Source organism: Limulus polyphemus, unplaced genomic scaffold, assembly GCF_000517525.1.
Source record: "Limulus polyphemus unplaced genomic scaffold, Limulus_polyphemus-2.1.2 Scaffold754, whole genome shotgun sequence".
In the NCBI taxonomy this organism is placed as follows: domain Eukaryota; kingdom Metazoa; phylum Arthropoda; class Merostomata; order Xiphosura; family Limulidae; genus Limulus; species Limulus polyphemus.
Window position 1 is genome coordinate 370,535 of NW_013666364.1, and position 25,328 is coordinate 395,862.

Genomic DNA, 25,328 nt, shown 5'->3' on the forward strand with positions numbered 1-25,328 from the left:
GTGAGTTACTTGTATTGAATGTGAGTTACTTTATTTCTCGTTATGCTGCAGTAAAGCTGTATGGAGTGTGAGTTACTTTATTTCTCATTCTGCTATAGTAAAACTGTATTGAATTTGAGTTACTTTATTTCTCGTTCTGCTACACTAAAGTTGTATTACTTTATTTCTCGTTCTGCTATAGTAAAGCTGTATTGAGTGTGAGTTACTTTATTTCTCGTTCTGCTACAGTAAAACTGTATTGAATTTGAGTTACTTTATTTCTCGTTCTGCTACACTAAAGTTGTATTACTTTATTTCTCGTTCTGCTATAGTAAAGCTGTATTGAGTGTGAGTTACTTATTTCTTGTTCTGCTACAGTAAAGCTGTATGGAGTGTGAGTTACTTTATTTCTCGTTCTTCTATAGTAAAGCTGTATTGAGTGTGAGTTACTTTATTTCTCGTTCTGCTATAGTAAAGCTGTATTGAGTGTGAGTTACTTTATTTCTCGTTCTGCTATAGTAAAGCTGTATTGAGTGTGAGTTACTTTATTTCTCGTTCTGCTATAATAAAGCTGTATTGAGTGTGAGTTACTTTATTTCTCGTTCTGCTATAGTAAAGCTGTATTGAGCGTGAGTTACTTTATATCTCGTTCTGCTACAGTAAAGCTGTATGGAGTGTGAGTTACTTTATTTCTCGTGCTGCTATAGTAAAGCTGTATTGAGTGTGAGTTACTTTATTTCTCGTTCTGCTACAGTAAAGCTGTATTGAGTGTGAGTTACTTTATATCTCGTTCTTCTATAGTAAAGCTGTATTTAGCGTGAGTTACTTATTTCTCGTCCTGCTATCACTAAAATCGCTGAGCATGATAAGACTATGAATACTACCGTTGAATCGTATTTCTGTGATGTTATTAAATTACCTGTCATGCTGTAATTCATCCAATCACAGTTGAATGTTTACTCAACAGCTTATGTTTAAAACATAAGATATGAGACATAATCAAAGAAAACCTAACCATCGACTCCAGAGAGTGTATTTGTCTATTATAAACATGTCATTTAAAAAGGGAGTGTATTTGTCTATATCGTTATATGTCTATTATAAACATGTCATTTAAAAAAAACTGCGTTGTGTTTTTAAAAAGCTGAAGATTAACTCTCTTCATTTTATGCATTCAACAACAAGATAGACATACACACATCTTTCGGTAGTTACTGGGATATACAGATTTGTACATTTCCTGCAACAGACTGCCTTATCTTCTTATTCTGTCCACTTGTTTCGCTAGTATAGGTACTTGAGAGAAACGAAGCATCTGCCAGTCGAACATACAGATAAAACTTTATTTCAGTTACTGTCTCCACAAGAAGAACGACGAGGCTTGGGATTCAATATTTACAAGAACTTATACTGGCCCTCAGAATAATGGGCAGAAGTGGTTTTCGATCGACAGAGCCTGCACTGTTGGTTGAAAGAAGATGTTATTGATTTCAACCTTAACAATCAAGGTGGGCAACATATTAAACCAGCAGTTCGAATTTCAACGCCAATACAACCCACAGGACACGTCAATCAGAGAAACTTGTTGGACAAGATTATTTTTTTTTCAATCACCCACAGGGTACGAAGGTAGTCTTCGATTTTCTGCATATACTAGTGCTTGGAAAGTAAGCTATTATTATAAAAAGAAAGCTGGAAGCGAGGTGTAATTCAAGCCAGGTTACATAATAAGTCGTCGAAGACAACAATAAATCGTAACTATTGCTTCTGAGCGTCAGATTTAATACACGAAAGACATTGTTGTGTTTGATTGCTATATAATTAGCAGTGTCGTAATGGATAGGCTTACAAAATGTCTACTACTGTCAGGATAACTCTAATAAATATCCAATTATGTGACGGCTAGTTCTATGCTACGTCCAACTTTGCGATATAAAACGACATGATCATTTATAAGGAAGTGTGATAGAATCCTGGTAACAAGATATGTGAATATTTTTCCTGTGTTTGTAATTGAAAACTCAGCAAAGTGTTGTATTTGTAAACTCCGCCAGTAGTTGTTCACGTAATGATCAGCTCCATAAATGTATACTTTGGTAGTCAACCCCCTCAAATATTTGTTGCGTTAGTAGTCAATCCCCTCAAATATTTATTGTCTTGATAGTCATCCCCCTCAAATATTTATTGTCTTAGTGGTCATCCCCTCAAGTATTTGTTGCGTTGGTAGTCAATCCCCTCAAATACTTATTGTCTTGGTAGTCATCCCCTTCAAATATTTATTGTCATAGTGGTCATCCCCTCAAATATTTGTTGCGTTGGTAGTCAACCACCTCAAATATTTATTGTCTTTGTAGTTAACCCTCTCAAATATTTATTGTCTTGGTAGTCATCTCAAATATTTATTGTCATGGTGGTCAATCCCCTCAAATATTTGTTGCGTTGGCAGTCAACCGCCTCAAATATTTATTGTCTTTGTAGTCAAACTCTCAAATATTTATTGTCTTGGTAGTCATCCCCCTCAAATATGTATTGTCATTGTGGTCAACCCTCTCAAATATTTATTGCCTTGGTAGTCATCCCCCTCAAATATTTATTGTCTTTGTGGTAAAACTCTCAAATATTTATTGTCTTGGTAGTCATCCCCTCAAAATATTTTTGTCTTGGTGGTCAATCCTTCAGTTATTTATTATTTAGGTGATCAACTGTACAAATGATTATAGTTTCTCGTGGACAGTTCTATGCTCTCAGAAAATTTTGTTGCTTTGTTGTTCTCCATATCTTGGTAAATGGTTCCACCAAGAACCATAAATGATTCCACCAACACTTTCACAAAGTTTTCCTACGGTAAATAGAAACTAAAAGAATCAAGACAGTAGATCTATCAATACGCAAGGCAGCCACGTGAATAAACATATTTGATGGTGTAAATGAACTAATAGCAAAGGAACTATATATACACATATGTTCTGGGGTAAAAAGTGTTTGTTATGTTTGGCTAGAAACATTTCATATTTTGGTGAATATATTTTATTATCTGCAGATATTTATCTTATCCTGTTGGACGAAAGTCCTTTTATGTCACTGTAAATGGTTTCTTAGAAATAATTCATCCGATATGATAAATCTTCAAGTCTGTAATAACTCTCGTACTGTCCAGCTCTGTGAAGATACACCATGTTATGGTCAACAATTGAAGAATGGTCTATTGTTATCGCTGATACTGTACCTAGCCTCATAATTCTACAGGAATATAAATAATATCGTGACAAGTATCATACTGAAAATTAATGTATAATAAATAAATATACAAGCATCCTGTGATAAAAAAAGAATATGCTTCATGTGCCTCTACCCATTGATTAATGTGCCTCTACCCATTCATTCATGTGCCTCTACCCATTGATTAATGTGCCCCTACCCATTCATTCATGTGCACTACCCATTGATTCATCAATTATGTTCAGAAACGGGTCTTTTTCCAATCTCATCGAGCACCCCCATTTTATTTGTATGCTACAAATTACTGTAAATAGACTACTTGTATGTCATTAGTAAATGATTTGCAGTTAAATATTGGTACGTAATTATTATTTCGTTGCATTTGAAATACTACGTTATTAATGAATCATTGCATCTGGACTACTGTTAAATCATTAGTAGGGTACTGCCGCTGGGCTATTAACACATCATTACTAGGGTACTGCAGCTGGACTACGGATACATCGTTAGTAGGGTATTACAACTGGACTACTGATTCATCATTAGTAAGATATTACAGATAGACTACTCATACATCATTTGTAGAATACTGCAGCTGGACTATTAACACATCATTACTAGGGTACTACAGCTGGACTATTTGCACGTTATTACAAGCTATATCTCACTCACAGATTTTAGTTTAATGTTAACACACTCATCTTTTACTTTTCTAAAATCTGTTGCAAGAGATTTGAGCAAGCGTTGTTGCAACTGTCTTCCCGTTCTCACAGTAAGGTGCAGGATGATCAAACAGAGACTGGCAATGCTACTAAAAATGATGTTCTGTTCACTGGTAGGACTGCAGAGCATTAAAGTGGTAAAGTCAATATATCTCCGGTTGGACTGCAGAGCATTAAAGTGGTAAAGTCAATATATCTCCGGTTCGACTGCAGAGCATTAAAGCGGTAAAGTCAATATATCTCCGGTTCGACTGCAGAGCATTAAAGTGGTAAAGTCAATATATCTCCTGTTGGACTGCAGAGCATTAAAGCGGTAAAGTCAATATATCTCCTGTTGGACTGCAGAGCATTAAAGTGGTAAAATCAATATATCTCCTGTTGGACTGCAGAGCATTACAGCGGTAAAGTCAATATATCTCCGGTTGGACTACAGATCATTAAAGTGGTAAAGTCAATATATCTCCGGTTGGACTGCAGAGCATTAAAGTGGTAAAGTCAATATATCTCCTGTTCGACTGCAGAGCAGTAAAGCGGTAAAGTTAATATATCTCCGGTTGGACTGCAGAGCATTAAAGTGGTAAAGTCAATATATCTCCGGTTGGACTGCAGAGCATTAAAGCGGTAAAGTCAATATATCTCCTGTTGGACTGCAGAGCATTAAAGCGGTAAAGTCAATATATCTCCTGTTGGACTGCAGAGCATTAAAGCGGTAAAGTCAATATATCTCCGGTTGGACTGCCGAGCATTAAAGCGGTAAAGTCAATATATCTCCTGTTGGACTGCACAGCATTAAAGTGGTAAACTCAATATATCTCCGGTTGGACTGCAGAGCATTAAAGTGGTAAACTCAATATATCTCCGGTTGGACTGCAGAGCATTAAAGCGGTAAAGTCAATATATCTCCGGTTGAAATTCAGTCTTTTGAACTTGCAAACCAACATCGAGTTATTTAGATACTTCAATTTATTTGTTAGAATTGGAAAACATTGATTTTAAAATTATCTTTGTTTAGAAGATACTGTTTAACTATACTTGAGGGTTTAGTTTTTTAATGGTTTTCGTATATTTTATTTTTCTTGATTATGAAAGACATAGTACCCGAATGGAGTATAACTAAAATAATAACATCTTTCTTCAGAATATTCCAAATGATGTCTGATGGTGTATTGAGCTTTATGTGCTTAAGTTTTAATGATTCTATTAAAATTCAAACAGCGGAAAAATTATCTTTTCAAAGGATACAAAATCTTGACTTTTGACTTCTTAAATTATTTAAGACCCTGTAAGTTACAGTTTTAACCAGACTTTCTTTAAATATTGGAAGAGTAAGAACTTTGACATTGTGAATATAAATGGACTCGGATATCTTACAATAAATGTTAGAAATCTCACTCGAATTAGAAAATGAAATGATACAGGTGAAGTTGAAAGTATGAGTGGCTTAAAACTTGGTGCTTGATACGCTAATAATAATTCATTACAACTGAAATCCTGGTAGTCACTTATCAGTCCTTACCGTTGGAATACTGGTACATATTTGGTGGTAGTTTTTCACACTGACTAAATGAAAAATTTGATTGTTGTTCGAGCTTTCACGATATCGGCGATAAGAAGAACAACAAAATTAGGCTTAATAGAAAGACTGTAAAACTGAAAACCCATGAAAAAAATTTAAACACATTCTTTAAATGAATTTATTCAGGTGAGACTCAGATTATGGGCGTATATCCTGAGCATTACATAAGTTCATTCAAATAGAAATAGAAAAATATCTAATATTTGATATAAATAAACTATATTCTGCAATATATTTAATGGAGCCGTACTCGTGGCTTCAAGGCAAAGAAATCTTTAACCTTTGTATTGAAACAAGAGTAATAATCTGATACAATAAAATTAACCTTCATTAAAAATAAAGCACATTATCACGTGTAGAAAAGTGTGAAAACTTTGAGCTTCAGTTATTAATATCGCTGAGCTCGACGTGATATACAGCATCTTCTAAACAGCAAAACTATACTGTTTAAATACTAAATATATACGTTTTTCCATCACTCTTTACATATGCACGTAAATATTCATGTCTTTCTTCCGATTTCAAACGTTTTAGTTATATCTTTATTCTGATTTCAAAATATGTTAAAGTTTGTTTTATGTTTGTTTGTTTTTATTCACTCCTAAGATCAATACACTCAGTATATATATCAAGTTGGAAGCTATTTGCTTATGACAATTGTGTTCCTCCAACCTTCAGAAGACTTAGGGCTCGTTCATTACAGACCTTCCTGTTTTGAGTCCACAAGATTAGTACTTCCTCCTTTGCAAAACAGCCGTTGAGTCATCGCATTAGTCTAATTACTCTACCGTACTAGCAAGACGTATAATAATGGCATACGGCTGTGTAGCTTCAAAACTATAACAAGCACTCTAATAGCATACCGGCTGTGTAGCTTCAAAACTATAACAAGCACTCTGTTTACAGCATTTTATCTGTGATAACATGTTTTCTTCTCTACGTTCCTTTTTTACTTAATAGAGTTAATAACATTCTTTAAAATTACCCTACATAAGAACCAACAAGTACTAATAGATTTTTTTTTCAAAAACGTACAAATTTGGAATAGAATCAATAAATCTATACAAACTATAAACCTATTTATTAAACGATGTAAGTTTGAAACCGATCGTCCAAAAGAACTAACCACCAATATATTTTCGGTGGTGTACAAAGTTGGGGACAATTCGCAATGGTAGATGTATCTAACTACAATTTTTAAGAGTAAAATGTAAAATGGCGTTAGCACAAAAGTCTAAGAATAGTGGCCTTATATATTCAATACGCATGCACCAGATTTCTTGGATAGCTATTGTGTCAATACTTTGCACCAAACTTTTTGTTTGAATAAAACTGACTAAAACCTCAACGGGTCATTTATTTGAACACATTTACTAAAACTTCTAAAGTACAAATGGAAACGCTTCCGTTGGCTCAGCCGTAAGTTTGAGAGCTTATAATGTTAAAATCCGGTTGAATATCCGCAGTAGGCAGAGCAAAGATAGCCCATTTGACTTTTTGCTTAACAACAAACAAATGGAAATCCTTTTTACAGGAAATAAGCATTCCAAACTTTATATATTGCTTGAAAATATATTTAATCTGAATAGTCCCTAAAGAGTAAAATAGGAATTAAAAGTTTTTATCTCCAGGAAAAAACAAAACGCTGAATACAAAGCAATGCCTTTAAACTTGATAAACAATGGTGTAAGTTAACCATATAATATTTTAACTAGCTCAACGGTGCTGCTATGTCCGTCTGTTCTACAAGTTTAACTTTATCGAGAAACTTTGTTATTTGTGTTCACCTCCCACAACGATTCAGCTATAGTAATCGGATAAGAAACCGTTTCAGATGTAGTATTACATATGCAACTTCACTGTGTAAATATTTTTCACAGTTCAATTTTTAAAGTAGTTACCACACATACATCTCCAAAACTCAGTATTATGGTACTTATAAAAGTAGTAACTAACTTTAACTTACGTGGTACTAAGGGATGTATTGATGGCATAATAAGCAGTATAAAAATGGCCACGGAACGTCAGGAAAAAAAAATGTTAAACTTGCTCAATATCTTCCTTAAAATAGTCTTTAGTAACAGTCACCTACACAGGGTTGTTTTTAAATTACTGGAAACATTCATCTTATTGGTGTAGTTAACGTAGAAGTTCCGTGGATATTTCTAAAGAAACAACATTTTACGAGAACGCCTGATTCGTTTTGATCTTGAGCGATTACAGAAAGCAAAGAATTTTATTTAATCATGTTAAACCTAATACATATTTCACCTTTTTTTTTGCGGAACAGCGAGAATTTGAAAAAAAAACAACAACTGGGTAATAAGAATGGATAATGTAGTACCAAGCTTAGTTTCATTGTGAGTAAATTCTTTCATTTTTTTTCAAAAAAGTTAGGCAATAACTTTCAAAACGCAATGTTTGATAGTTCTGATTAAAATAAAACATACGATTTATGTAGTAAGATTCTACATTGAAACTTAAAACTTCAGGACTATTTCTAATTGACAAACGTTCTAGCTCCAAATTTGGTAACAAAGTGTCACACACCAAAAGACAGAACTATGATCCACATATTCGATGACGAGGAACCCACTTTGAGACTAATAATGGCTGGAGACGGCTTAAATGGGTAATGAAGAAAAACTTTAATATAAGTTTAACATGACAGCAAATGTACAACGTTTCGACAAGGTTTTGTCATCATCGGGTATGTGATGCCTAACTTATAAATTTTAACTGTAAAAAAATATAGAAACACATTTAACGTAGTCTATGTTTGGAAGTTATTATTACGTTCAAATAAAGAATAAAACAATTTAAAAAGGTGTATAAAAATCATTTCTGAAAACAAACAGATAATGAACGTAATATATGTGGTAAAAAATATTTGATTCTTGATTTAGATAGCCTAATTGTGGTACAAAAAAATTTAAAACAGTTTCCTGTTATACAAAACAACTCATTTTTATACATTGGTGGCTCTGCCATGAGTGTCAAGTTAAAATTGTTACTATATTCTTTCCTTTGTTGCTTTGCCTTTTTCAACAGTAAATAAATAAATGTTTTCAAACCCACTACTACTCTGTTGGCATCTTCCAGATGCTAAATTAGAGTATAAAGAAAAGCATGCAAGATTAATCTGAATAATTACATACAACTCAGAAGTCTTAAGCCAAACACATTAAAATACACGTACATCTATTACAATACTTTAATAGCAGCTTCCACGTTCACCACACAGTCTATCGTAAGTAGACAACTGACAATTTTTAGTGCCCAGACAGTTCTTTATTAGGCTTTGGGTTTAATTGAAGGAAAATTCTATTTTAACAACTCCTTTGTATACATTTATATTACTCTCAAACCCACTGTTCAAGAAATTCAAGTTTTACAAAAAGAACACGAGTAATACCCTAACAACGTCACAATTCTGAAGAAAAGAGTAGTCCTTCAAGGTTTCAGGAGCAGAATTGAGTTTCTGAATTAGTCTTTTCAGTTCATACGATCTTCTAGTAATCAGCGTTCCTTTCCCAAAATTACAATCTCTAATAAAAATATTTCTGTGAAGGGAACGTTGTTAGTTTTGATGAGGTGTAAGATAAATAACAAGAACATTTATTACCATCCATAGGGAGTTTTGAAACCTCAAAATTAAAACAGCCCCAGATCATCCTTTATATTAACGTTTAGAAATAGTCTGTCAAAATAAATTACATACATAACAGTACTATATAAATCTTAATGCTTTCAACTTCATGCGATTTTTTTTACCAGCAATAAATATAGCTTACATTCAACATGGTTTCAGCTGTGGTGTTTTGTACAACCACAGTATCACGAGTAGTTTCCATTTAACAATAATTTATTTATCAACTAAAGTCCTTTTCGTATATTTAAATCTATCTTGTAACTGAATACTCCAGGATGCCTAAATAATGTTATAAAACAACAATGGTGAAAACGTTATGTTTAGTTTCAATTAAGGTAGATCTAAAAGAAACCTAAATAATGTTATAAAACAACAATGATGAAAACGTTATGCATAGATTCAATTAACGTAGATTTAAAAGAAACCTAACTAATGTTATAAAACAACAATGTTGAAAACATTATGCATAGATTCAATTAAGGTAGATCTAAAAGAAACCTAAATAATGTTATAAAACAACAATGATGAAAACATTATGCATAGATTCAATTAAGGTAGATCTAAAAGAAACCTAAATAATGTTATAAAACAACAATGGTGAAAACATTATGCATAGATTCAATTAAGGTAGATCTAAAAGAAACCTAAATAATGTTATAAAACAACAATGGTGAAAACATTATGCATAGATTCAATTAAGGTAGATCTAAAAGAAACCTAAATAATGTTATAAAACAACAATGGGGAAAACATTATGCATAGATTCAATTAAGATAGATCTAAAACAAACTTTAACAGCCACATAAACAAAAATTAGGCCAAATAATCTTAATATATCTGTTAATTCATTTGAATAGTCAAATATGGAAGGATTATGAAATCTGTAGATCTAAAACATTATTTGACAAAACTCTGTGTGTATGTGTTCGCTTGTAAGTGGCGAATCACTGGACCTATTATCACAAAACCTAGGATGTAGCCTTAGAGCCCTCGGAAAGTAACATTGGGAGTCCACGTTTGAATATGAGCCCCCCAACGACCAAAAACACACACAAACGTCATTTCCTGACATTCTTGCATTGAATTGGTACGTCAGCTAGTAGGTAATAAACAAGCTATATATATATATATATATCGAAATATAACGAGAAAAGGGTATTTAGTACACTATAGATATATTTAGCTTCATACTCTCTGAAAAAAAAAACTTAAGAACTTGAACTTTATCTAAATGGAATGAGATGGAGAAGATGGCATTCAGACATTATTCAGAGTATGGATATGTCGGATACTCCTTAGATTCGAGATGACAGGATTGACGGTGGTGACTTTAATACCCGAGGCTCTCTGTATACATTTTGGCAACTTTGATAAAAGCCTGTCACGAAACGAAGTATCTCTAAAAATTCTTATTTTCTGAAACCCCTTTCCTGATCTCGAGAGAGCTAACTCATCTCGGATTTTTTTTTTTCAAAATTATTTTGGACATATTTATGTTATAACACTGTTTAACTTGTTTAGTTTTGTTTCGGAAAAGGATGGACTGTTTTGAGTAATTTATTGTTGACTTTGAAAATTTGATTAACTTCCTCTTATTTGTTGATCTTCAGACTTGTGTCTGGTTAAACATGTGAATGTTTACTTACTAATTAACTAACCTTCAACATGTGACTTTTTACTTACTAATTAACGAACCTACAAAAAGTGACTGTTTATTTGACTAATTAACTAACCTATAACATGTGACTGTTTGCTTGACTAATTAACTAACCTTCAACATGTGACTTTTTACTTACTAATTAACGTTAACCTACAACATGTGACTGTTTACTTGACTTATTGACTAACCTACAACATGTGACTGTTCATCTGACTAATTAACTAACCTACAACATGTGACTGTTCATCTGACTAATTAACTAACCTACAACATGTGACTGTTCATCTGACTAATTAACTAACCTACAACATGTGACGGTTTACTTGACTAATTAACTAACCTATAACATGTAACTATTTACTTGACTAATTAACTAACCTACAACATGTGACTGTTCATCTGACTAATTAACTAATCTACAACATGTGACTGTTTGCTTGACTAATTAACTAACCTACAACATGTAACTGTTCATCTGACTAATTAACTAACCTACAACATGTGACTGTTTACCTGACTAATTAACTAACCTACAACATGTGACTGTTTACTTGACTTATTGACTAACCTACAACATGTGACTGTTCATCTGACTAATTAACTAACCTACAACATGTGACTGTTTATCTGACTTAATAACTAATCTACAAGAAGTGACCGTTTACTTGAATTATTAACTAACCTATAACATGTGACTGTTTATTTGACTAATTAACTAACCTACAACATGTGACTGATTACCTGACTTATTAACTAATCTACAAGAAGTGACTGTTTGCTTGACTAGTTGACTAACCTACAACATGTGACTTTTTACTTGAATAATTAACTAACCTACAACATGTGACTGTTTACCTGGCTTTATCACGTGCAGAATATCGGTTATTAAAAAGTATGTCTTATTAAAATTACGCGTATAATTCGTTTTGTATGGTAATAAATGTAGGTTTGTTGGCATTACTTAATATGATATAACGTACAGACAACGAGGGACAGTTTTGTTCGTTAAAGTTTATCATTGCTCAGGGACATTAAGAAAACAAAAATCTAAACCACCCTTTTATATTCGGAAGCTCAGACATTCCCCTCTTAAACTACTGTAAAGTGCCAGCCTCCACTACTGCTGATGTCAACTCATTCTATAAGTCAATTACACTGTTAGTAAAACAAAATTGCCTTAGTTGGAGCTTACCCCGCTTTTTTTTACAAGTCTTAAGACTGTGTCCTCTTGCATTATTATCTTCAGAATTTAACACAAATAATTCTTAGGCCTTTATGTTGCCAGTCTCTTGAGTAAGCTTATAAACGTCAATAAGATCACCCCCTATAATACTAAGCTTTTCCATAAAAACAAATCTTATTGTAATACTACTGCTATTTCTACTTTTTTCTTTATTGTTTTGTTGAATACACTATATTGTTTCAAAACCTTTTCTTGAAATATTTAAGATCATATTATTAAAAATTGTTAATTGAAAATTACAGTATAAAACCTCACGTCCCGTCATATTTGTGGTACATGTGCAATTTGTGTTTCCTCTCAAGTAATATAATGTCGTGTAACGTGTTTATATATATTTCTAAACACATAAACAACAACAACTGTATTTCTACTCTTCATGCTTAGCTTTGATCGGATAGTTACTTGTACACGTTTGAAAAATAATATGCTTGAAACTATATAAGTAAGTTCAGAAGCATAAAACAAGGCTCTTTATTTAGATCATTATAAAACATTACCATTTATAAACATCATCGTAAAATACAACCCTTTATAAACATCATCGTAAAATACAACCCTTTATAAACATCATTGTAAAATACAACCCTTTATAAACATCATCGTAAAATACAACCCTTTATAAATATCATCGTAAAATACAACCCTTTATAAATATCATTATAAAACACGACCCTTTATAAACATCATCATAAATCATTATCCTTTATGAACATCATTATAAAACATTACCCTTTATAAACATCATTATAAAATATTACCCTTTATAAATATCATTATAAAACATTACCCTTTATAAACATCATTATAAAATATTACCCTTTATAAATATCATTATAAAACACTATCCTTTATAAACATCATCGTAAAACACTATCCTTTATAAACATCATCGTAAAATACGACCCTTTATAAACATCATTATAAAACATTACCCTTTATAAACATCATTATAAAACACTTCCTTTTATAAACATCATCGTAAATCATTATCCGTTAAAAACATCATCGTAAAACACGACCCTATATTAACATCATCATAAAACATGACCCTTTATAAACATAATATTTGAGTAGGATTAATAGTTGTATGTTAGAATAAAAACATTAAAATTATTAAATATTAAGTTGCAATATTAAGAAGCCATATTTCATAAAAGTGTATGCTTAATTATATACATGTAAATAACGTAGGTTTTATGATTACCATAAATGTTGTTATCCTGATGAAAGTGCCATTTTTCCCTTCCATCTATCCAGTGATTAGCAGTAACTCTGAAGGCTCGTAACTGTAAAAGACAGATTTCGAGACCCGATCACAGACAGCCCAATTTTGAGCTTTGCGCTTAACAACGAACCAACTGGTTTTCTTTCTTTCAGTTTGTACATACACGTATACGTAACTTCCATCGTGCTTATGAATTCACATCCCATTCATATTCTAGAATTACACATCTAAGGAGGAAAATTGTCATTCTGTCAACAATTATGGTCGTGTTTGTTGGAATCACACCCATTCAGACCTCGTTCTTTATATCATGGAGTATACCTAACTAGTTGTGCTTTCCCTGTTTGTTATTATGTTGCCTTTATCTGTCTATCAATACAGAGAAGAAAATACACCAAGTTAAAACTCAAACTTAGATATTTAACGCAGGGCTTATAATACGGTAGAGCATAGGTAGCACTGTGTAGCTTTGTGTTTTACAATAGACAAACAAATCCAAGATTGATAGATGAGGTAGCTCGTAGAATAGAAGATATTCAGTAAAATATGTTATTGTTTCCTGTGAAATAGCACGTAAGAATAATTATGCACGTATATCAACATTCACACCACCAAACTACGTGATAACAGTACAGCTTTTTTTTTACCGTACAAAAAACTTACGCAATATCGTATGACACTATAAACCGAACAATGTTATTAACTGTATGAAGCAGAACCTGCATATAACTATACGCTATCATATAAAACTTAAATCGGACATATAACCATATGCTTTGTATCATACATAACGTAGAGCCTACATATAACTATATGCTGAGTATCATATATAACGTAGAACCTACATATAACTATACGTTGAGTATTATTTATAACGTAGAACCTAGATATAACTATACTTTGAATATTATGTATAATGTAGAACCTAGATATAACTATACGTTAGATATAACCTACATACGTCGAGTATTATATATAACGTAGAACCTATATATAACTATACGTTGAGTATCATATATAACATATAACTCACATATTGCTATACGTTGAGTATTATGTATAACGTATAACCTACATACGTCGAGTATTATATATAACGTAGAACCTACATATAACTATACGTTGAGTATTATATATAACTATACGTTGAGTATCATATATAACATATAACACAAATATTGCTATACGTTGCGTATCATATATAACGTAGAAGCCATATATATATATACGTTGAGTATTATGTATAACGTAGAACCTAGATATAACTATACGTTGAGTATTACATATAACGTATAACCTACATACGGCGAGTATTATATATAACGTAGAACCTACATATAAATATACATTGAGTATTATATATAACTATACGTTGAGTATCATATGTAACATATAACTCACATATTGCTATACGTTGCGTATCATATATAACGTAGAAGCCACATATATATATATACGTTGAGTATTATATATAACGTTAGAACACGAGTTGAACAGCACAAGAAGATTGGTTGATCAGTACATTGACGATGTGTTCTCTCTCGTACATCAATTTATTTTTTCTGATATTACCATCCTACACCAATATTTGTTCTTCAAGTGTGTATGAGTGGAAATTGGTTAGTAAGAAAGTAAATGATCTTCAATAAGCTACTAAATCTGTATAAGGTGTAACAGCATGGCGTGTTGCTTAGAAACATGCTGTATGGGAAATAACGCCAAGACGTGTTGCTTAGAAACCTGCTGTATGGGAAATAACCCCATGACGTGTTGCTTAGAAACCTGCTGTATGGAAAATAACATCATGACGTGTTGCTTAGAAACCTGCTGTATGGGAAATAATACCATAACGATTTTTACATAAACCAACTTTTTCTTTGTTTAAAAACTCACGAATTTTTTTTTCAGATATTTAAACTAATAAATTTTCTGAAGTTTCATGAGCGTTTACAAAAAAAAAAATGTTTTATTGCATCGTTTACAGGTGCCAGTTTTGAGAGATTACTGCCAGTCAACAAAAGAGCACTGTCCTCCTGGGGACCCAGGACCCCCTGGAATTCCTGGTTAGTAGCAACTACTTATTCATATTACTTTTTAAACATTACTTCTTACTCTGTAAACGCCATCTCGTGCATTTGAAATATAATTTGATTGTTTTAAGACATCATATCTCATTCTTACATTATAACATTTTTAGTCTGTCTCGTGCATTTTGATATATATAAGTTGATTGTTTTAAGACATTATATATCATTCTTACATTATAAAATTGTAAAGTTTATTGTTGTTTTTGACATTTCGTTCATTCAAAATGACCCTAAATGTATTGGAAATTACTTTAAAATAATATATCTTCTCGTTAAAAATTGTAACTCATTATTAAAACAGTATTCCTTCAGTATTATAACTCAATCTCTAAATATTTTCTTTATTTTTTTAGTAAATGATGTCGTAATGTTTTGATAGCATAACTCTGAGCAATATTACCACTTTTAGAAAATGCTTTAGCTTAGACCCATTGTTTTGTTTTTAAACCATCATGTCTCACTACTGAACAATTATATTGTCTAGATTTGATATTATCTGATATGGTTTACGCTTTAAACTCATTGTTAGAGTTAGTAAAACCGTCGGGCATTCCAGACCCAAAAGGCAGAGTTATACTGTTTTAGTTACTTGATGTTCTTCTATTAAACACGTGAATACACTGTTTTAGACACGTGAATAAGCTGTTTTAAACATGTGAATATGCTATTTTAAACAGGTGAATATACTATTTTAAACACGTGAATATACTGTTTTAAACACGTGAATATGCTGTTTTAACCACGTGAATATACTCTTTTAAACACGTGAATATACTATTTTAAACACGTGAATATACTCTTTTAAACACACGTGTTTAAAAGAGTATATTCACGTGTTTAAAATAGTATATTCACGTGTTTAAAAGAGTATATTCACAATATGCTGTTTTAAACACGTTAATATACTGTTTTAAACCTGTGACTATACTGCTTTAGACACGTTAATATGCTGTTTTAAACACGTTAATATACTGTTTTAAACATGTGACTATACTGCTTTAGACACGTTAATATGCTGTTTTAAACACGTTAATATACTGTTTTAAACCTGTGACTATACTGCTTTAGACACGTTAATATGCTGTTTTAAACACGTGAATATACTATTTTAAACACGTTAATAAACTGTTTTAAACATGTGAATATACTGTTTTAAACATGTGACTATACTGCTTTAGACACGTTAATATGCTGTTTTAAACACGTTAATATACTGTTTTAAACATGTGACTATACTGCTTTAGACACGTTAATATGCTGTTTTAAACACGTTAATATACTGTTTTAAACCTGTGACTATACTGTTTTAAACCTGTGACTATACTGTTTTAGACACTTGAATAAGCTGTTGTAAACTTGTGGATATACTGTGAAAGAGAAAACGTCGCCCACCTCGAGGAACGGAATATGTAATCAACGCTAATGCAACGCTATTATTATACGTTAGTCGAGTGTAGTAGGTACGGAGAATAATATGGATTTTCAACAGTAAATATAATCTAGAAAGGCACGAGAGCGAATATCCGCTGAAATAGGTCCATGTTCCATTAATCTGAAGGAAAGCTAGTTTAGAAATGACATTTTCCCTATATCTTTGATATATTTTATTCCATTGGCTTACGTTTCAACGCTGACTGTCACTGAATTGTAATCCGTAGAGTTTTAGATTACGTTCTCTGTTGAGTGGCGCTGTGAACAACAAAATTAAAGCTCCTTATTGTTCAAGTTATATACTCTAATTAACGTATATAAGCTTATGTAGTAAATTATTTAAAGTTCAGAAATATTTTTCGAAGCACTAGGTCTTACTGATTGTATATCATTCACGGATGTGCTCAGCTTTCTGAGTGACCCAAAGCGTCAACGCCAAACACTATCTAGAAATACATAAAAACAAAAACGTTTACAAAGACTACTTACTTACAACTCTGTAGTAGGCCATTTAACCTAGAAAAAACGCTGACATACGAAGAAAATATATTTCCAACTGCGAATGTAAAAAATAAGTTATCAAAAGTACAAAAGCTGATTTGTGACAATATAAACATAATACTAGATTTATAAAGAAAAAAAAGAACTAAGCGTAACATTACAAAATCGTTATTGTTAGTTAAAGAAAATTAAACTGTTGGCATCCAGCATCCTTACAAAACTGTAAATATGAGCGACAACAATATTTAAAAAATTACAACTATAGAAACCTCTCGGCTTGATAAAATACACAATCATTATTTGACTATTGTCATGGGAGAGTGATTTTAATGGTACTTAACTTACTAGCAAACTGTAACTGTCATAAACACTCTAAAAGACAGCTGTGATTGTGTACCGTGACATCACTCGTAGACATTGTTAAAGCTAACTGTGATTGTGTACCGTGACATCACTCGTATACATTGTTAAAGCTGGCTGTGATTGTGTACCGTGACATCACTCGTAGACATTGTTAAAGCTAGCTGTGATTGTGTACCGTGACATCACTCGTAGACATTGTTAAAGCTAGCTGTGATTGTGTACCGTGACATCACTCGTATACATTGTTAAAGCTAACTGTGATTGTGTACCGTGACATCACTCGTATACATTGTTAAAGCTAGCTATGATTGTGTACCGTGACATCACTCGTATACATTGTTAAAGTTAGCTGTGCTTGTGTACCGTGACATCACTCGTATACATTGTTAAAGCTAGCTGTGCTTGTGTACCGTGACATCACTCGTATACATTGTTAAAGCTAGCTGTGATTGGGTACCGTGACATCACTCGTAGACATTGTTAAAACTAGCTATGATTGTGTACCGTGACATCACTCGTGGACATTGTTAAAGCTAGCTGTGATTGTGTACCGTTACATCACTTGTATAGTCTGTAAATACTCACCACGTATCACAGATGTGTTTTACAACAATACAGTTATTGAATATTGAATGAATGCAAAAAGTGAATTCAGATGGGCTAACAAAAGATGTTTTTTTACCTTTGAATTGAAATCTTGGGGCTATTTTTTTATTTCATCTAGGTAAACTTCAATATCGATACAAAAATACTCTGGAGCCAACTGGTTGCGTAAACATATACACTGTTAAAATCTTATACCCTATTTTGATACAGAAATCTAATCGGATTGTGAACGTCTTTGTCTAAAATGTTTCAATTTTTTCGAGATACAAGTATTATAACAAACAGTACAGTTTCTAAAGCATCAGCGCAAACAAAACAAAATTAATAAACCTCAGTGGTATTAAGTACACTTGGTCCATATCTGAAAGTTAACTAATGGCCTTTAAAAAAAATTAGGTGACAAACCTCCCCTTAAGTTCCAAAAGTATAACATCTGTATGCCATTAAATTTTTCATTGCAAACTCGTTAATTAAAACATTTATCGACTGTAGTGATCATGGATGAATGAAACAAGCAAACAGCGCTAGTCGTTCTACTCACAGAGCTACTGCGACTAACATGAGAAATATCTTATCAGTGAAGGGTGACATTTGTGCTTTGTGCGTACGAGTAGTTTCTCTTGAACGGGTTGAATATTTAAGCATATATTAGAATGTCATTTCCTGTAAAATTATACGCACACAAATGGGATTCTATTTCAGCAATATAGCTGAGATTTCGCACTTTCCTTTCAGCCCCTTTCCTTATGCATTTGCATTTTGCGTGGATGTCCAAATAGCTGTGAATGTCGATCGTTAAGTAAAATCTATATCACAAAGCGCCCTTTGCACCTTCGATAACAGCTTTCGTGGGTGAGACATTTAACACCCTTGCTTGGAGAGAAATCGTTTTACGATTTTAAATTCAGTATTCCTTGTCGTCAAGGGATTTTAATAGTCGAGTTTGTGGAACCTATAAGTCATAAATCGTTTTGGTACTTTTCTGAATGCTGCACTGTCATTTTTATTTCTAGGGGATGTGCAAATCATATTTAGCTGGTAAATGGTGTTATCGATTGCACCGAAGCCAAGCAAGCTATGCACTTGTCAGACGCTGAACGATCGCGCTTGTATCGTGTGTATTTTAAGATAGGAGTTTACAAAAGTTCACATTGAACTTTACCTTTAATCGTGATCGATAGCAGCGAATTCTATAAAATAAAAATAGTGTTTTAAATAGGCTTAGGTTTTGAATTGTTTTTATGTGACATGAATTTCGAAACAACAGTATTTTATGAGCACATTTTGAGGACTCACCACGTTTTAAGTTGTTGTTTTTTTGCATTAAGAAAGATTTTCATAGCCCTTTACATCTTGTACTTGAAATTCTCCAATATGAGGCTTTCAACCCATTTGATACACACAATACGTCATAGGCGATTTGTATAGTAAAATTAGGTTATACTGTTCGTAAACGACGATATATTTCAGCTAGTTTCAAATATATTGCCGAATTGTTTTTACTTAAGTGGCAACATAACTCTCATGAAGTTAAATTAAGATTCTTACTTTAATATAATTCATTTTTATGACAGTTTTTTTATTGTCACCAAAATTATTACGCGCAATATAATGTTTAGTGGTCAATGCTCGTTATTTTTTATTACATATTGTAGTGTTGCAGAATTTTTTGAGAAGGTCTCTGGTATTCAGGTTGATGTCCAACAAATAAGCTCAATTATCAGCAAAATGTAAGTTCCGAAGATATAGAATGAACTCTGGCGAAAATGAAAATATAATAAGGGACACAAACGTAGAAATAACAAAACATTTTTATCCATGCAATAAATATCGAATTTTTTCACATGGCTGGTCGGGTGCCCACTTAACGTTGTACTGTTGTAACTCAGACTAGATGCTGGGGCAGAGAGCAAGTTTTCTTCAAGTGGTTTCTTCCTCCATAACATTCCTGGCGATACGACATTGAAAATTGTTTCAATCAGAAACACTTATGGTTCGGTTACACCCACAAAAGGTTGTGTGATTGAGTTTTTTTAAACGTCAATATATCCGCAATCAATAATTTGAACATTACAAGCAAATAAGATATATATGTGTATGTCTATTCATTCTGACACCTCTCTTCACCAATAGGTTGTGTATGTCCATTCATTCTGACACCTCCCTTCACCAATAAGTTGTGTATGTCTATTCATTCTGACACCTCTCTTCACCAATAAGTTGTGTATGTCCATTCATTCTGACACCTCCCTTCACCAATAAGATATATATGTCCATTCATTCTGACACCTCTCTTCACCAATAAGTTGTATATGTCCATTCATTCTGACACCTCTCTTCACCAATAAGATATATATGTCCATTCATTCTGACACCTCCCTTCACCAATAAGATGTGTATGTCCATTCATTCTGACACCTCCCTCCACCAATAAGTTGTGTATGTCTATTCATTCTGACACCTCTCTTCACCAATAAGTTGTGTATGTCCATTCATTCTGACACCTCCCTTCACCAATAAGATATATATGTCCATTCATTCTGACACCTCTCTTCACCAATAAGTTGTATATGTCCATTCATTCTGACACCTCCCTTCACCAATAAGATGTGTATTTCCATTCATTCTGACATCTCTCTTCACCAATAAGATGTGAATGTCCATTCATTCTGACACCTCTCTTCACCAATAAGATGTGTATGTCCATTCATGCTGACACCTCTCTTCACCAATAAGATGTGTATGTCCATTCATTCTGACACCTCTCTTCACCAATAAGTTGTGTATGTCCATTCATTCTGACGCCTCTCTTCACCAATGAGAAACTCGGCGCTTCAGGTCAGCTGGGTTTACAATCACACTAAGACTCGGCTCTTCAGGTCCGGCTGGGTTTACAATCACACTGAGACTCGGCTCTTCAGGTCGGCTGGATTTACAATCACACTGAGACTCAGCTCTTCAGGTCGGCTGGGTTACAATCACACTGAGATTCGGCTCTTCAGGTCGGCTGGATTTACAATCACACTGAGACTCGGCTCTTCAGGTCGGCTGGGTTTACAATCACACTGAGACTCAGCTCTTCAGTTCGGCTGGGTTACAATCACACTGAGATTCGACTATTCTGGGTTTACAAAACATACATTTGGCTGGCTTTACAAACTCTATAATAATTTCTAGTGACAATATATTTTACAGTTTGCTTGTTTTTTATATTAACGAAAACTTTCTTCTGTGGGACAGCAGTAAGTTTACAGAATTACAACGCTCAAATCCCGAGTTCGATTCCCCGTGCTGAAAACAGCAGATAGACCATTGTGGCTTTTCTTTAAAACAAACAAACAAACAAAATTTAATAATAGCATTAATATTTAATTTCATTAAGAATATAATTTTGTAATTTTGTCTTATTCTATGAAAAATATTACTATTTTATTTGATTAAGGGAATAATATTTTACTGCTAGTCTTAAACTGTTGATAACACTAATCTTTTATTAGCTAGTCCTTATTCCACCAATTTTTTTTTCTAGTACTTATGTCTACTGTGGTAGCAATACTGATATTGTATTATGACCTAGAAGAATACTGTAAGATTAGAACATTTTCTAACAATAATTAAATGTTTCTAACAATTAGATATTGTCTACTGACAATAAGTGTTTTAACAACCAGCTTATATTCTACCAACAAAACCGTATTTATATTCTTGGAACAATATAATCCAATTAAGCTAAGTTTAACTCTAACAGTTGCATGATAATACTCCACTTGTAATATATTTCCTTCACAACTTTCTTTTACTGCATATGTCCTTTTTCTGTTTTCGTTTTTATCTAGTAACTATTTACATACGGTCATTTACAGATTATGATAACGAGTGTAAGTTAACTTTACTTTGGACCTAATATGTTCACGTGATAGACACACACACATCCTCCCGCAGGAAAAAGCAAAGTACACAGAATAGACTTCTAAAATGTTCTAAAATTTGATTGTTAGCTAGAGGGAGTATGTGACCGCTTTTTCCCAAAATAAATATTCATATAGAGAACTTCTTAAATTACGTAAAGCCAAAAGACACATATAATATTTCGGAAAATGTAATATTTAGTTTTCTTCATGAAACGAATTTATTTTTTTTACAATTGAACGTTGGAAACAGTATCCACAAGATGTTGGCTATAGTTACGAACGAGAACCCTCCAACCATAAAGCAATTGTAATGAAGTTGGACATATCTCGCGATATTATTGAAGAATAATAAACAAGGAATTGAAGTTGACGAATATTTACAATAAAAATACTTACAAGCTTCTAGCTCCACAAAATCAACGACAAAGTTTATGAGAAAGATGGCTAAAGATACTGGAACCACGGATGTCAGCCACATATACCTGTAGGTCCCTCAATGCAACCCCAACCAACTTTTGTACCTTTAGTATGCTTAGGCATGCGCTTAAAATTCATAAACCTAAAACATTGGCCAGTATATAGAAAGTTGCACTAGAGAAGTGAGGAAACATTACTATGACTGCTCTTTGTTAAAGCCTAATTTCATGGAAACATCGCTGTAGGACCTTTGTTGGAAAGCCGAGGAAACAGATAAAGTATTATCGCTGGAAAAATACAATCTTCACTACTTGTTTGTGGAACATAATCATCGTTGTAAAAAAAAAATATATGACTTTCCATAACTGTGTTACAGATAGCTTCGAATCCAAATTCAATCTAATAATGTATTATTGACTTCCAAAAATACAAACAATATATTTCACTTCCCTTCTGTTCTAACAAATATCATACTTTTAATATTAAAATGAACTATATTATTCTATAACTCTAGACTATTAAGAATATCATTATTATTTACTAATATTAATTATTTTAAGTAGTATTTATGTTCAACCAACAATATCATTAAATTTAAATTACATTTCAGTATTCTTTTTTCACATCATTTTAATACCTTAATCCAGTAACAATATAATTTCTAATGTGATAGTAGTATATATATATTCTTTATTGTTGTTTTCTCACTTCATATACAGTATGATTTCTTTTCAACAGCCAGCTGTTAATCACGTTCCCAAATAATGACGTTTACAAGTATTCTATAATACACCAACATTATCGCTATTCTATCTATGGTAAAACTAAATTAATTTTTACAAGTAGTTTATATCCTTATTTTATTCAATCTAAAATGTAATGATCATTTTACAAATAATTTGTATTTTACCGCCAGTATCTTTATTTTATGTTCAGTTCTTGTTCTACGATTAGAATATTTATTTTATCTATAGTTTACGCTTTTCTCAACTATGCTATCATTGTACCTTATGGGTTCGTTTCTAAGAACAGACCTTTTTTTTCTTATATTCTGTAGTTTCTTACAGCATGTTTTCGTATCTCGAAATATCAAAGTAATTTCCCTAAGAAGCGCTGTCTTACAAGGTTTAAGAATAAAAATCCGTATACTATCTAAGAATTCTGTAAAGTTTGGAATCACCTCATGCTTATATTGACTTTCTGGTTTTCTTCTTAACTTTGAACAAGAAAGAAATTTAATAAACTTTCCGTTATCCTAGCTTCCATTGAGAGTACGTTTCTTCCCACAGAATTGCAAAATTGATTGAACGACTCGAGATTGGAAAAATTTCGTGCTTCAGTAGACTAGGAAAAAATAAAAAGTAGTGAAGGGTATCAAAGAGCTTAGAGCCATCTGTATAAAGATGGAATCTACAGTTTCCTTGACAAATCCCAAACTCTATGTATCTCTCAGTTTTATCGACTCTGGGATGTTTGTTGGTTATTCTCATTTCCCGTTGTTACATGGAATCCTGAACAATCCTTAAATATTCGTTGTTTCGTATATGAGGACTCGACTCTAAGCTAGTAATTATTGGACTTAATTCTTAATAATCACTTAAATCTACCTGAAATTCTAAATGTTCCTGAATCTTATAATATAGAATCAAATGGGTTTTACGTAAAAAGTCACAGACGGTCAGAACTTTATATATTTTGTTTGTTGTTGTTAAGCGCAAAGTTACACAATAGGTTTTCTGTACTTTTCTTACCAAGAGTATCGAAACCCGATTTTTAGCGTCGTAAGCCTGCTGAGCCACTAGGTGCCAACTCTATAGATAGACTACCATTGTGGAATAATTAATTTTTGAAAACCTTAAATTATCGTTAATAAATAAAAATTATGTTAATATTAAAGTATGCAACTTATGATTTAATTTTCTGTTATTAGGTTCCCCAGGACATAAAGGACAAAAAGGAGATACTGGTGAGCGTGGATTTTCTGGAAAACCAGGTCCTCCAGGACCTCGAGGTCTAACAGGTGCCCTTGGACCCGTCGGTCCTAAAGGTACAATTTTAACCAGTATACAGTTAATGATATTCACTGAAATTAAATGAGTTGTAAGGAAAAAAGTAAAAAATAATAATAAAAAGTATCAACTATAACCAGCTATAACTCCTTGTGGTTAAAGTTATATATCCAAACTTTTGGGTCACTCGTCAAAAATTGCGGTAAAGTATTAGGTTACAGTAGATTAAATACATATGTAGTATTTAGTTAAAAGTATTAGGTTACAGTAGATTAAATACATATGTAGTATTTAGTTAAAAGTATTAGGTTACAGTAGATTAAATACATATGTAGTAGTTAGTTAAAAGTATTAGGTTACAGTAGATTAAATACATATGTAGTATTTAGTTAAAAGTATTAGGTTACAGTAGATTAAATACATATGTAATATTTAGATAAAAGTATTAGGTTACAGTAGATTAAATACATATGTAATATTTAGATAAAAGTATTAGGTTACAGTAGATTAAATACATATGTAGTATTTAGATAAAAGTATTAGAATATAGTAGATTAGATACATATGTAATATTTAGATAAAAGTATTAGGTTACAGTAGATTAAATACATATGTAATATTTAGATAAAAGTATTAGGTTACAGTAGATTAAATACATATGTAGTATTTAGATAAAAGTATTAGGTTACAGTAGATTAAATACATGTGTAATATTTAGATAAAAGTA

At 32.4% G+C, this 25,328-nt stretch overlaps 1 protein-coding gene across 1 annotated transcript in view; it reads left to right on the forward strand.

Annotated features, from left to right (window-relative positions):
• Nucleotides 1–25,328, forward strand: part of LOC106460335 — a 53,344-nt gene that overhangs the window by 6,105 nt on the left and 21,911 nt on the right. The window contains exons 2-3 of the mRNA XM_013920027.2: nt 15,261–15,339; nt 24,523–24,639. Of these exons, the coding sequence (XP_013775481.1) occupies nt 15,261–15,339; nt 24,523–24,639 (196 nt within the window). The remainder of the gene's footprint in view (nt 1–15,260; nt 15,340–24,522; nt 24,640–25,328) is intronic.